General features: G+C 48.5%; 1 protein-coding gene across 4 annotated transcripts; it reads left to right on the top strand.

Moving 5' to 3' along the window:
- Positions 1-553: 553 nt before the first annotated feature.
- Positions 554-15,072, top strand: FCMR (Fc mu receptor). 4 transcript variants are annotated; one of them, XM_045787751.2, is made up of 8 exons: positions 556-737; positions 7,338-7,673; positions 8,409-8,540; positions 9,505-9,727; positions 11,585-11,715; positions 11,978-12,250; positions 12,499-12,557; positions 14,829-15,072. In XM_045787751.2, exons 1-8 carry the CDS (start codon positions 701-703, stop codon positions 15,003-15,005), a joined length of 1,368 nt encoding a protein of 455 aa, XP_045643707.2. In that variant the 5' UTR covers positions 556-700; the 3' UTR covers positions 15,006-15,072. The 4 variants fall into 4 exon arrangements, with proteins under 4 accessions (XP_045643709.2, XP_045643707.2, XP_045643712.2 ...); XM_045787752.2 differs by having other exon boundaries at positions 558-737; positions 12,095-12,250; XM_045787753.2 differs by lacking the exon at positions 7,338-7,673 and having other exon boundaries at positions 554-737.
- Positions 15,073-15,387: the final 315 nt, after the last annotated feature.

Here is a 15,387-nt window from a genome sequence, read left to right as displayed (position 1 = left end):
ACGAGGTGCTCATATCAAGTGGGGCTAATTAGGACTCCAGGAACAATGACCTGCTGGTGGGGGGAGGTGCCAGGCTCATCTAGTCCCACCTTCATTTTCTAGATAAAGAGATCTAGGTTTAGAGAAAGGGAGTGAATTCCTCAAAACCTATGGTTAGTAGTCCCATATAGTAGTGCTCAAAATAACTTATCAAATAAATTCAAGGGCTAAAACCAGCATCTTCTGACATCAGGCCTAAGCTTCTAACCACACGGTCTTCTCCAGATGGAGAAAATTGATGATAAGCCTCTTTTGTCCTGAAGACAGGGATAAAGCAAGTGCCTCTGACTCAGAAAGAATATACATAAAGCATGGAGGACCCTTCAAGAAAAAGTGCCCAAGGCAGAGAAATATCATGCCTGTTTCTAATAGTTTTTAGGTGCTGCCTAGAAGCCCTTTGAACCCCGGTGACCCATTCGCACTCAACATAACATGTTTTCTTAATTCCTAGCTTCCGCTGTGGTTTGCTGGTATTTTCTTTTTTAGTCTAAAACTAGTTAGCAAACAAGACAAGTTGCCATTTCCTCATTTTCAAGCCTTGCTCCTCGTGGGGCCAGAAATCTCTTTCAAGCTCCAGATTGTAAAGGTTTCCTGGGTGAGCAGTGGGTCTCTGCTCCAGTCTCCAGGGGCTCTTGGATGGAACCTTGCTCTAGAAGGAGCCATGGACCTCTGGCTTTGGTCACTTTGCTTCCTGCCAGGTAAGTGCCATGGGAAAGCATCCCACACATATTATGAGGTTCGAACTGGCCACAGGTAGGGGAGTTGTGGGCCATCTCTAGCTCTGCTGTTTCTGGATGGATTTAGATGCAGACCAGTGCCTAGGATAAGGATGGAGACCATGTGAAGATTGGGAAACCCTCCCCACTCTCGGCTTGTGCCCCTCTCTCCACTCCAGATACATCTCTTGTGGGGCTCAGGTGTTGACTCATGAGGGCTGAAGGTGTCACCTCTCCTAGACATATTAGCCTGATAATGGGGGATCTTAAAACAAGTGCCTCCAAATTCCTTTCGTCCTACCTCTGCATTCTCTTTCTTTGGGTCTCTTTCACTGCTAATTTTCAACTTCAGCTTTAAATGATGACTCCCTCATCCATTCAGTAACCCTAATCCATTCCCCAAGTTCCACATCTCAATTTACAGCTGCTTTTGGGAACTCTTGTTTCAATATCCCACCAAGATCTGAAATTAAACATGCCTAATACCTTACTTCAGGTTCCTCATTGGTCCCCATCAAACCAGCTAGCTACTCTATCCATTTTAACTTTCTCTGATATCAGCTTCAAAATGCAAATGGTTTTTTAACCACTTCTTCCCATTTATCCCCACCCAGACTTTGACCCAATCAATGGCCAATTCATATAGTTTCTGGACTAGTATTACCAGAATGAGCAGCCATGGCAGTCTCTACTAGAGAGGTAACAGAGGGAATGGAAAGGAAGAGAACACACAGTCATCCCATAACTATCTTTCCCACTTCCTCCAACCTGACCAGCCTGCAGCTCCAGACTACTCTTTCTAATGCTTGACTCTAATCATAGGATCGCCCTTCCCAGCAACCTTCAATGCTCCCACTACCTACAAACTCATCCCCTGGGCTCCCCTTTTACCCTCTGAGCTTACCACACTCCCCTGCACTTCCCTAACCTCCAGCCAAAGAGGACTCCTCCTTGAACATGTGCTAGACATTCTTGCCACCATGTTCTTTCTCATGCCATTCCTTCTCCTAGGAACATCCTTCCTTCCTTTCACCTCTACCTTTTATCCTTCAAAGTCCACCTCAGCCTCCACCCCCTTCATACAACACTTTCCAGAGCTCATCTTCTGAATCCCCATAACTGACCTCATTCTGCTTTATATTGTGACTTGGCATATACTCACTTCATTTTGTTTATTTTATTTTTTTCTAAAGATTTTATTTATTTATTTGACAGAGATAGAGACAGCCAGTGAGAGAGGCAACACAAGCAGGGGGAGCGGGAGAGGAAGAAGCAGGCTCATAGCTGAAGAGCCTGATGTGGGGCTCGATCCCATAACGCCGGGATCATGCCCTGAGCAGAAGGCAGGCGCTTAACCGCTGTGCCACCCAGGCGCCCCCATTTTGTTTATTAAATGATAAGCTCTTGAGGCTCAAAATTATTTTTTATTCATATTTGCTTTCTTCCTAATAGCTTGAATATGGAAGAAAGTCAAATATTTATTGAGTTGAAGATTAAAAAGCCCTAAAAGTCTAAGGAAATGCAACTTAATGAAATGTCAGACTCCATGAGAGGTAGTAGGGCTTGTGTGAACCCAGTGGATGGTTAACTAGACTTAGGCCTGAGAGGAGAGAGGGGTTGGGTCAGGATAGAAGATCTCTAGGAGTGAAGGTTACTTAAATTGTACCACTGCAGTCTGTCCTGAGCAATACCACCATTCTAGCCTGGGCCAGAGGGATCCTTGCTCTGGGTCTGGTCCTTCTCCATTTGTGCCTTTCCCCACCGTGTGAGGAGTTCACAGAACCAAGGAGATTGGCCACCTCAAGCCCCCACCCGTGTCCCCTCTTTTAGACCTCAAGTTCCCAGTCCAAATAACTTGGGGCCCACTTTTAATGACTGTGTGAGCCTCTATCCTGGGTCTTCTATCCTAGTGTTCTAATTCTATAAAAGAGTGGCCACAGGTGACAGTTCGGAATGAGATGGGTGGAACTAATACATATAAGCTGGGTTATCTGTCATGTACATACCAGGACACTTATGGTATGGGCAGGAGCCAGGGATGAGAAAAGATGGGAGACGGGGCAGAGGCTAGGAATGTGGGGAACATTCTTCTCACATTGAAATGATTTGGAGTGGACATCTAAAGAGTATGTGAATTTGCCAAGATGGGGTATAGAGCACACTTTATTCAACAGTTCATTAACTTGATTTATAACTTTAAAATACCTAGACATATGAAATATTTGGACCTTTATTTCCACCCCAGGTTGTACAAATGTTGGGGTGGTCCTGGTTCCCAGGAACCAATGCATGGGGCCCAAGCCATAGGCCACGTTGCCTGGAGCCCTAGATGAAGTTCCATAATAAAGCAAGGCAGTATTACATGGTGTAGGCTTTCAAATCTTTTTTTACCTTGACCCCCAAAATAATAATACATACACTTGATGTCGTGACCCAATGCACACACACACATGCACACACGCACCCTTAAAATTTATTCTTGATTTTTAAACATAATATGAGAATGAGTTTTGGACTTCAGTGGTTGGATGGATGTTGGTGCCATCTTCTGAAACAGGAAGAGCTTAGAAGGAATAAGTTTTGGAAGAGAAATCAAGAACTCTCTTTTTGTTGTTGTTTGTCTATTTGTTTTGCCATCGTAAGTTTGAAATACGTCTTAGATATTCAAGTAGAGTCCAAGTGGAGATATCAGAAAGGTGATTCTAGAGCTCAGAGGTATGGACAAGCCTGGAGATGTATGTTCTGCTGAAATCTACATCGAGTTGGCATTATGAGCCTTGGGAGTAAATGAGCTAGTGTGGGGAGAGTAAGCAAAGACCGAGAAGAAAACTGGCCCAAGTTCCAGGTTCTGGGGCAGCCCAGCATTGAGAGGTGGATAGAGAAGGAGAAGAAAGTAAGGGAATTGAAAAGGAGCCATCATTGAGAGAGTGGTGTCAGGGAAGCCACAGGATATAAGCATTTTAAGGTGGGAAGGCTCAGTTCCTTCAAATGCTCCCAAGAGGCAAGTAAATGAAGACAAAGACACCAAATGTAAGGAAATTTGGAGAAAAAAGGAAATTTGGAAAAAAAGAAAATTTTTGTTGACCTTGACCAGATGTTCTAGTGGAATGTTGGAGACAAAATTCTGACAGATGTAGGTGGAAGAGGAAGTGGGAGGCGTGGAAGTGGATTCCATGATTTCTCGTTTGAGAAAGAGAACAGAAGAGGGATGGCCCCTAAAGAGGAGGCAAAAAGTAAATGGAGGGCTTTTTCAACACGGGCAATATCAAAGCAAGTGTGTAAGCCATGGCAATGGCAGCAGAGAAGAGACCAATGGTCCAGGGAGGAGAAAGGGACAGCTGCACCAGAGAAGTTCTAAAGAAGGTGAGCAGGATGAAGTCAGGACACAGGAGGAGGGACTGGCTTTTGGGAGGAGAGTGGACACTCCATTCCTTGTGACAGGACAAAGAGCAGATGTCCAGCCCGGACACACATGTTGGCATATGTGGAGATGGGAAGTTGAGTTGGATGTTTCTCATCGACGAAAAAATTCACACTCCATCTGACAAACATAAAAATCACAGCCTCTATAAAATACCGATATTAAGCAGGGTGAGTCCTTTAGGCACCTCTTCCACCCCTCCCTTTAGTCCCCAGAATCATTTGGAAATATAGCTATATAGTTCAGAATTGCAAAAATTCAAGGGCACCCAGGATGCTTATTTTAAAATGCAGGTCCACAGCTCCCCCATCCCCAATAGATGTAACCACCATGCCAAAAGGGAAGATCAGATCATCATCAACCTAGTAAGTTCCTCCAACATGAATCTTACACACACTGTGCGTAAGTTCTATTTTTTTAAAAGATTTTATTTATTTATTAGAGAGAGAGAGAATGAGCAGGGGGTGGGTAGAGGCAGAGGGAGAAGACTCCCCACTAAGCAGGAAGCTCGATGCGGGACTCAATCCCAGGACCCTAAGATGATGACCCAAGCTAAAGGCAAACGCTTAACCGGCTGAACCACCCAGGTGCCCTTGTGCCTAAGTTCTAAACCAGGAGGTTATATCAGTCTTTTCTCTCTTTGGGAAATGTGTTTTTCTAAGCCTTGAGTGCGGGTTAGAAGCTATTATGAACTCCAAGGAGAGCTGGGGTCTGGTCATTTCACATTTCACCAACTCATGCTTCCTTGGGACCAGAGTTCAATGTACCCAGAAGATTTTCTTGTGTTTCATCCATTCAGAGTTTGCACAGTAAGGATGCCTTAGTCTGTTCTGGCTGCCTCAAAAAAATACCACAGACAATGTGACTTAAACAATAGATACTCATTTCTCACAGTCCTGGAAACTAGAAGCCCAAGATCAAAGTGCCGGCAAATATTGCCCTTGGTGGGAGTCCTCTTCCTGCCTTACAGACAGCCACCGTCTCCCTGGGTTCTCAGATGGCTTCTTCTTGTGTCCATGGAGGGAATGAGGACACTAATCCCATTTTGAGGGCTCCACTAACATCATCTAACGCTGATTACTTCCCAAAGACCCCACCTCCTACTACCATCACATTGAAGGTTAGGGCTTCAAACCATGAATTCTAGCAGGACACAAACATGCAGCCCATAACAGAGGATCTGGGTAAGCCAAGACTTTACCAGAAGCTCATCCCTGAGCAGAGTGAGGTCACTGGAGGTGTCTGCATAGGTGATGGCCCCCCTCTGACCACATTGTAGCATCTTGCTCTTGGGAAAGCAGCATTCACTCTCCTTTGTGGCTGGGTTGGTCCAAAAATACTTGTTCACTGGCAGGTGCTGGGCCCCACACACAGGTGCGGGCTGTCTGGTCACACAGGGTAATTCCCCCACCCCCATGATTGGGTCTTTGTCTTTTGAATGGGTCACCCTTCCATTGCCATGTTCCAGTCATGAGACTGCCTCACACACCTCAGTTTCCAGCAGATTGGAAGCAGCATTGGATTACTTGTGTGAGGGTTCCCATGGCAGCTATTATGTGTCTGGCTAGCCCCCCTGCTTCTCCTCACCACATTAGCACCAGCTATGTTCCTACATTTGAACGTGCTCCTGTAAATGATCCCCTCCCAGCCCCTCTTCCCCACCTCACACTCCCATGGTTGTTTCTACCTCTTCACTGTTACCCACACTCTCTCCTCTCTCCGGAACGTCCTCCTCAGCATTCTCTGCTCATCCAGAAACCTCAAGCCCTGCTTCTTTCCTTGACTCTCCTCACGTTACTAAACTCGTTGGACCTCTTCTTAATGTATGGTCAGTGGATGAATTTCAAGAAATTTGTCACCTCCTCTCTGCCCCACGAACATGCCATGTTCTCTCTCCTATCCCAGCCTCTTTGGGGGTCGTACACACTGCCTGGAAGAGTCTTTCCGCCTCCACCCAGTCCCCTGGCCCCACGCCAACACACACATTTCACCCTATGCCCCTCTTCCCAGAAACATGTGGACACTTATTGGGACCCACTTAGTTGATACTTAATCATACTTGGACTTACCCTCTTCTCCAGCTGACTCAACTGCATTAGACCTGTCTTCTCTCAGCCAAAGCATAAGCTTTTTGATTTCAGGGACTCATGAACCATGTATTCCTCCCTGCTTCACACCCTCCCCCTCACACAAACAATGTGCGTACACCTGTGCACAGATGCACGCACACAAACACCCTTGGGTTCCATCTGTGTTCCCTACTTCAGGGAGGATGATCATCATTCTCTAAGCTGCCCTCTACACCCAGCCTCTCAGGTCACAACTGAGACATCACTTCTTTTAGAAGCCCTTCCTCCAACGACACCATCCCTCTACAACAACCTGGGTCTGGTGTCTCAGCTCATTGCCTCCAAGGAATGCTGTGAATCTCTGCCATGGGATTGATTACACTGTGCTGGGGCCATAGTGACTGGCCATTTGTATCACCCACTAAATGAGTCATTCTGTGCATGGAGGGATGCCAGCTACCTTCCTGCCACATGAAAGGCATTTGATAAATGCTTGGGTTTGTGTGTGTGTGTGTTTTAATGATTTAACAAATGAAACCAAGGGTGAACAGTCGTTTTGGCTGAGTGGATCTGAGAAAACAAAACTAGACAGAAAACCTCTGGCAGCAAAATCACACTGTGCCTCCCAACACCGCCCTGAAGTCATTTAGGCACTATGTGCTGTCTGAGGTCACCATGGCATAGCATCTCTCCTTGGCGTGGGGCAGTAGTTTGACTGTATTCTTAGGGGATTGGTGTCTGGGATCTTATGGGTTTGGGTTTGAATGAGGTTGAGGGTTATGTTAAGGCTTAGGCTGGGAGAGGTCTGGCTGGGGGCCAGGCTTGGGCCAAAGGGACCAGGGCGTAGAGCTGGGCTGAGGACATACATAGGGTTAGGGATGAGAGGAGGTGGAGGATGAGGCTAAGACTATAGAGATCAGGAGAGGGCCAAGGCTAAGTGCCGGCTGAGGCTTGGTCTGATGATGGAAATGGGGCTGGAGCTAGGGATGAGTGTGAGGCTGGGCTGGGGCCTGGGTTGGAAATAGGGCTGGAGTTGGGGATGTGCTTGGGAATGAGGCTTCCTCTACATACATTAACTCCCTCTCCCTGCAGTGGCTGGGGCTCTGAGGATCCTCCCAGAAGTAAAGTTGGAGGGAATGCTGGGTGGATCCATTACCATTGAGTGTCCGCTTCCTCAAATGCATGTGAGGCTCTATCTGTGCCGGGAAATGGCCGAGTCTGGAGGATGTGCCACCGTGGTGTCCAACAAGAACTTTGTCAAGGAAGAATACAAGCACCGAGTCACCCTGAAGCCTTGTCCAGATAAGAATCTGTTCCTAGTAGAGGTGACAGAGCTGACCAAGAGTGACAGTGGAGTCTATGCCTGTGGGACAGGCATGAAGACAGACCGAGGCAAGACCCAACTAGTCACCCTGACTGTCTACAGTGGTAGGTGCCCCCAGCTCAGTGCACCCAGCAAATGTCTCCACCCAGGAAGGCTGGGACAACCATCGAACTATAGCAGTCCGCCAGATTCTCGTGCTATTACGATGTTAGCCAGTCCAAAGATAATTGGGATTTGTGTAGTTGAAATCTCACAGTCCCCCAAATTTCCTGTCCAAACCATATGAAAGGAACAAGATAAGCACTCTTCTTGTGTTGTACTGTATCCATCCTACCCAAGGCCTGAGGGGAGTGGGGGTTTAACATTGAGGAGAGGCTCTGAGACAGGCGGAAATTAGAAGCAAAAGGACATTACTGTCCTACATAGTTGTCCCATGAGAAATATCAGGGATAACTATAAAGGAAAGACAGTCATTTTTCAAGCCACATTTGTAGGCCAAACTTGGTACTTTATAATCTAATCCTTTCTGTATGTCTTCTCCCGAATCCCACCTTTCTCCATGCCTCCACTGACTTCCTAACTCAAATGCAGCACTAATTCCACAGCCTAGAATCCCAGTGGTGGCTAGTGCAAAGGTTGGTTGAGTGAAGGTGAAAGCGCATTTCTTTCAGGGAAGTCTCCAGCCCATTTCTTTTTCTGCTCTTCCTGGTAGACTCTGCCCTCATCCCCTCATTGCCATATCCACCCTACCTGGGTCAGCTTCAACTCCTACCAACATCCCTTCCCCCGTTCTCAGGCTGCTCTCAGAGCCCACTAATGTATTCCCCTTGCCTCCATAGAGTATGAGCTATTCTGGGAAGAGGAGCCGATGCCTGAGCCTCCACGTTGGCTTCATAAATTTCTGCACATGCCGGTGCCCCCTTGGCTCCAGATGCCTGTGCATGACAGTTCTTTTGAATTCATACCTAAAGGTCAGTTCACCAAAGCTAGGGTAGGAGAGAAAGTGGGAGAGATGATGTGGCATTGTGACAGTGGAGGAGGTGGGATGTGTTCAGTTCATCGAATGGTTGGCGAAACACAGCTGAGTCTCAGATGGGTATTTCCCTGTCTTGGGAGAGGGTACCTCCCTGAGATTAGCGGCCTATGTCCTTCAAGCCCACCCTGAAGTCTTGTGGCTTGGAACTAGTTGCGGGACTTACACATCACCACCAGGTGGCACCACAAGTAATGGAGTTTGTGCTCCATTCACAAAATCTTAGCTCTTTTATGAATGACTTGTGGAAACCAAGACTGGGCAGACCTTTTCCAGCCAGAGGTCCTCAGGCCTCCTGTTCCCCATAGGGCTGTCTACATTTGCTGGAATACAGTGATTTTAACAATTCTATTTTGCAATGAAAAGACTGATGATTATACTAATGGTACCTTTACATTCCTATAACTTTTTCCTGTTTTAAATGCATTTTGACGTGCAATATTTCCATCACATCCTCACATCTATCTTGTGAGGTAGATACATTAATCGAACAATTGTTACACTAGAGGACTTTGCTGGGTTCCAAGAGGGATAGTATAACTCAGTGTACCATATACTCAAGGTTGTGACTGATGGATGTGGGGTGGAGGAGAACAGGCAAGCATAAAGCAGAGTGGGGATGGAACTATAAACAGGGTTTTCTCCATGCTCAGAGGAGGGCAAGCTCTTGTGCCTGGGAAGTCAGAGAAGGCTTCCTGGAGGAAATGGCATTTTGAAGCAAATATACATAGAATTTACTAGGTGTAGAGGACATGCTAAGAAGGCATTTCAGGCCATGAGGACTACAAGTGCAGAGTCTAGGTAAAGGGAAAGAGTATGTTTAGGAAAGAGAGGGTGACCCATTCCTGCTGGAGACTACAGTATGTATAGGGAATGTCACTTTTTTCTGCTATCTCCTGCAGTTACCACACCAGCTGAAAGGACTAAGGCCCCTCCAGAAATCCACTCTTCCCCCACCACCCCAACCCCTCACCACCTTCGAGTTTCCAGAGCGTCTTCAGTAGCAGCTGCCAAGTCCCCAACCTTCCTGCCATCCACCACAGCCTCAAAGACCTCAGCTCCGGAGGGGCTGCTTAGGCCCCAGACAGCCAGCTACAACTACCACACCAGGCTTCACAGGCAGAGGTAAGCAGTCTCCACCATCCAGGATGGGCTAGAGGTCAGGCAAAGTAGGCTAGAGTTAGGAGATCCGCTGAACTCTTCCAGCAATATCTGCCAATGGAGACCCTTCTTGTCTCTAGGCCGCTGTGGACTATACTACCTGTGAGTGTAGCACATTAGCTCATTAGTCCAATGACAAGAATGCACTTGTCCATGTCACAGCAGGAGATCCTGTAGAAATGAGACCCAAATCTTTAAGTCACTGTCAGATCTGCTTTGATGGGGAACTAAATAAGAATAAAATAACTATGAAACTATTAACTATTAAAATTAATTTCATCTGTTTTCTCTTACCTTTTCAATGTGGCTACTAGGAAATTTAAAATTACTGTGACATTGTATTTCTACTGGACAGCGCTGGTCTAGAGGCTGGGGCACTCCCAGGAAAGTGGTGCAATGGACCACTAGGGGGCAGCATTAGAGCAGTCTCTAAAGAAAACCTACAGGAATTGGAATTATTTTTGCCTAAGCAAAGGAAGCATGTTAGTGAGGAAAAGGACCTCCAACATCATTTGGGTTTATAGATGAGGAACTGGGTCATGAAAACTATGTGTTTTCTTTTTTTTTTTTTTAAGATTTTATTTATTTATTTGACAGAGATAGAGACAGCCAGCGAGAGAGGGAACACAGCAGGGGAGTGGGAGAGGAAGAAGCAGGCTCCTAGCGGAGGAGCCTGATGTGGGGCTCGATCCCATAACGCCGGGATCACGCCCTGAGCCGAAGGCAGACGCTTAACCGCAGTGCCACCCAGGCGCCCTGAAAACTATGTGTTTTCAAATAGAACCAGGACTCCTGATTCCTTGCTCAATAGACTACACCAGCCTGCCAGTGGAGAAGAATTCAAGTCAATTCAACCAACATTTTCTTTTTCTTTTAAAAGATTTATTTGAGAGAGAGAGAGAGAGCACAAATGGGAGGAGCAAAGAGAGAGGGAGAGAAAATTTCAAGCAGACTCTGTGCTGAGCACTGAGCCATCTGGGGGCTCACTCTCACGTCCCTGAGATCATGACCTGAGCCAAAACCAAGAGTCAGAAGCTTAACTGACTGCGCCACCCAGGTGTCCCTCGACCAACATTTTCTTAGTTTCTACTATCCGCCAGGCATTGTGCTCTGTCCTGAAAATGTAAGAAAGATGAAAACATGCAATATTCAGGTCTTCTTTTACTAATGCAAGTCTGACTGTGATAAGGGTTGTAACCTGTATAAACACAAGAACTGAGGACAGTGAGAAAAAATTGATTCTAGTTTGCCATGATTGCAGAAGAAAAGAGAATGTATTGACCCTTTAAGGAAAGTAAAATTTCAATCTGTAGAGAAAATGGAGGGGAGACCTTCTAAGCAGAGGGCACTCCATGAAAGAAACATCTTTCCCACAGTTATAAGAAACTTAACTTGTTTGGTATTTGCACTAATCTTGTAAAGAAATGAGCTGCAAACAGAAGGGGAACTGACCTTTACTGATTGCTGCTTGGACCAGGTACTTTCACTTCTTTATACCTACAATTTTGTTTCATTCTTGAACAGTTCTGTGAAATAGGCATTACTAAACCCATTTCCCCAGAAATGAGGCATAGCGAGGTTTGGAGACTGATTCAAGATCACACAGCCAGTAGAAAGCTGAACCTGAATTCGGATCCAGTTTTCAGGATTCCATAGACAAGGCTCCTTGGGGGCGGGGGGTGGTGGGGGTGGATTTTGTTAACAAATGGACAAACCTCTGAGCCATCTCCAAAAAAGTCGGGCCTGGGAGTGCTACCTTAAACCTCCCTCCCTCCCTTCCTCAGATCTCTTCCTTCCCTCTCCCTCTCCTTCCTTCCTCAGAGCCTTCCACCAGGACCCCGTGCCTGGGTTGGAAGACCAAGGATTTCACATCCTGGTCCCGACCACCCTGGCCCTCATCCTGGTGGCACTGCTGGGGCTGTTGATGAAAAGGGTCATTCAAAGGAGGAAAGGTGAGCGGCTGCGGGCTCACGGCGAGGTGAGCTGTGAGAAGGGCCCAGAACATTCAGACTCCACGGGAACCTCCCTCTTACCCCTCCCCCATCAACCCTCCCAAGGGAAACTCAGGAGCTCCAGATGAGCAGACTGGGGCACTAGAAACGTGGGAGGCTGGTCAACCGTCTGGAAATGGGGACGAGGAGGGCGGCCTGGGCCCTTTGGTCTTCGGTGGAGGGCGAGGCTGTGCCTCATACATTCAGAGCATCTCCACTGCAGACCCGGCCACGCCCCGGGGAGAGAGACAGCCTGTAGTTTCCTGGGACCCGAGGGCAGCGACGGTGGCCATGAGCCCCCGACGCCTCTCTCCTCTTTCCCCGCGGCTTTGCCGGGCAGCCCTCTCCAGGCGGGTCCGCGGAGTGGCCGTGAGGATGCGCGCCCTGGAGGCATCCCAGCGGCCTCCGCTGCATCGGCCCCGCGCGTCGCAGCCGCCGCGCATCCAGAACGTCTACAGCGCCTGCCCGCGGCGGGCACGGGCGGCGGACGCTGAGGGTGAGCCGGAGGCTGGGCGAGCCAGGGACTGCGGGCCGGGCCGGAGGGGGCGGGGGCCGGGCCGAACGGGACCCGTGAGCACGGACACCGAGGCTGCACCCGAGCTCCGCGCCTCCAGGAACGCCCCGCGCCTCCGCTCCCGCTCCGCCTCGCCAAGACTTCCGGCGGGCCAGGGGCGGGCCCAGGGGCAGGCCGGGGGCGGGCCAGGCCGCGGCCACGCCCTCACCTCCGTCTCCCTGTCCCCTTAGGTCAGGCGGAGGTACCTCTCCCAGGCCCCCGAGCGACGGCGCCCTCTGCCGCTCCGCAGGTAAGCTCCTCCCCGCCCCTGATTGGCAGCCGCGTCCTGAAGGGCGGCCCTAGACCTGGGCTGGGCCCGGGGGCGGTTCCTGGAGCTGCCCATTAGCCGGAGGGCAAGGCTTTCCCAGCACCTCCTGGGCCCCGAGTCTGGGAAGAGGTTGTGTCAGTTTCCTCCTTTGAGGGTGTCGGTAGACTGAGTGCCCAACAATTGTGGTAGACTTCGTTACCTGGCTTCTAGCCAAGCATTACCGTGGAATAAATAGGCGCTCATTAGAGGCGATGGATGGCAACTCTACAAACAGAGAAGGACTTTCTTGTGAAAGAACGTCGATTTCCAGGAGGTGTTAAGGCATTGGAAGCTACCCGGCTTTACCTTAATATGAGGGAGAACTTTCTAGTAAACTCTGTAGGATGAGAGGAGGTACTTGCCCATCACTGGAGGTAGTAAGCGTGGCCTAGAGGATGACTTGGCAGACAGATGTCAAGATGTAGATAGGATTCAACGCTTGGGTGAGGAGGATTCCCCTGGAAATCTATGAGTGGACATAGGGAGCTCCTGTGTCTATGGATGGCCATTGGCAGATGGGTTAAAAGTATTTAAACTGTCCATTCATTTTTGTTTATCCAAATTAAGAAGAGAAACTATTTTATTCTCTAAAGTAGCCCACAGTAGTTAAAAACTACTACTACTATTGCCTCAGGAACCAGGAAAAGACTAAGTGTGGTGAATGCTCTTGTTTTAATTAGGGTGTAGACAAAGCTAACGCAACAGACCCTAAACCATAGGGCTCACAAGATGGAAGCCTGTTTTCCTCCCAAGTTAAGGCAGGGAGCCAGGAAGAGGTGGCCAAAGCCATCTGGTCATCCAGGGACTCAGACACCTGTTTTGGAGTCTCTGGAGTCTCACCTGGTCCACCGCCAATGCTTGATCACCAGCACCATGTCTCCATTCCAGCCCATAAGAGAAAGTGAAAGGTGCTTCTTTAAGACCATGACCCTGGGGTTTCACACATACCTCCCAGTCACATCCCACTGGCCATAACTTAGTCATGTAACCACACCTGTCTTCAAGGGAGACTGAGAAATGGAGCCTCTCACTAGGTAATTGTGTGCCTTGCTAAACAGGGACGGTGATACCCAGTAACAAGTGACAGCTCTGCCACAGTCACCTCCAGCTTCTTGACCTTGCCGTTACCCGCCTCTGCTAGAGAAGGTTCATAGTTGTGTAGGAACGGTCCAGCAGCACCATCTACCTTTACACCAGCCCTTTCCTCTTGAACTTTGCTGCTGCCACTCCCACCCTCACCTGAGCCTGTACCTTGCTCAAATCTTACTCTTCGTCCCTGCTTGAAATTCTCATTCCCACCATTAGAGACAAAAATCTTGACCGAACCAGTCCACCACAAGGGGTGTATTGTTAATGGCTCAATATTTTAGCTTTCACAGGGAGCCTCTTGATTTTTCAAGCAGAATAAGTTAATCTTAAATGATGAACTGTAACAAGTAGTAGGAGATATATTTTTGAAGCGAATTGCAGCTCATTCCCTCTCTGCTAAAGTTCACAAAGTAATAGCTCCTTTCCATGACTGAGCACTTCCTGAGTGCCTACTATGTTTGTGGGGCTGGACCTGTAGTTCTCAGCACTTGTATTTCAATAGGTGACTCTCCCTACGGAAGCTTTCTTGGGTAGATGTTATGATAATTGTGCAGTGTTGGAATCATGGCACAGTCCTGTCCTCCCAAGAACTGACCCATTCTGAAGGCGGATGATCCTGAGGTTACTTTCCGGGGAAGAGGAACACCACTGTGCCCAAGTGGCCTACCACCTTCCTCCTCTTCCCTACCCAGCGCCTTCCTGGAATGTACTGTTATGCCACATCGCAGCCTCTCTTAGTCCTTACAGAGGTGCAGGGGATGACTCATGCTGCTTCTGAATATCTCCCTAAGAACATGCATATTTATTCCACAAGTCATACCATCTAATCCCAGAGGGGAAACTCCTCTGGCAGCTGAGTCTCCTTTAGACCCGTGCTTAGCCACATGACTTAAGCCTGAGCCTCATTTAAGGCATTTCCTGCCCACGTTAGATCTAAGTGGTTTTCAGTTATCTGGGGTGAGACGCTATCCTGAAACTGCCCAAGGCTGAGCCACTTCTGCGTCTTTGCCTTCTAGAAACCTGCAACCATGCACATACCCGCCATTGCCCACTGTGGAAATTTATCTGGAGAGGTACTAAAATCACCCTACGCAGATCCAGTGATGCTTCTTTGGTTATTCCCAGGTTCCTGAAGCTCTCTGGCTCCATGCCCCATCTCTGAAGACCAGCTGTGAATATGTGAGCCTTTACTACAAGCCTGCTGCCAAAGCGGAGGACACTGATTCAGATGATTATGTCAATATTCCCTGCCTGACTCACCTATCCAGCTGTCCCCCTGGGCCCAGACCTTGGTGCCAATGAGTCCTGTCTAGCTGCTGGTTTCCAATACTTGCTCTGTTTTCAGAGCCCTCATTACCTCCCACGCCAACCTCAAGTCTCATTCCTGTCTCTCTTGAGAATAGCTCAGTAAACCCTCCCAGCTCTTCTTGCACACCTCTGCAGCCCCCTGTGGTTTCAGGTGGGCTCTGGGCATGCAGAACATTTGTCCCAGTGCTGCCTGCTTCTTCCCAAGCCATGGGATTTGCAGAGTGTCTTCGATCTTAGGGTCTCCACTGCCCTGGCTCTAGACTCACGGCATCAGGCTGGAGCATAGGCATAGTGTTGCTTCAGGAGACTTCCTCAGGCTTGGGCGTCACACCAATAGAAAGCCCCTAGACCTCATAGTGAAGGCATGCCTCAGTCC

This window comes from Ursus americanus, chromosome 2, assembly GCF_024610735.1.
Source record: "Ursus americanus isolate L20-20 chromosome 2, mUrsAme1.1.p, whole genome shotgun sequence".
Classification (NCBI taxonomy): domain Eukaryota; kingdom Metazoa; phylum Chordata; class Mammalia; order Carnivora; family Ursidae; genus Ursus; species Ursus americanus.
The sequence above is the reverse complement of the archived record's forward strand: the minus strand, read 5'-3'. Positions and strand labels throughout refer to the sequence as shown.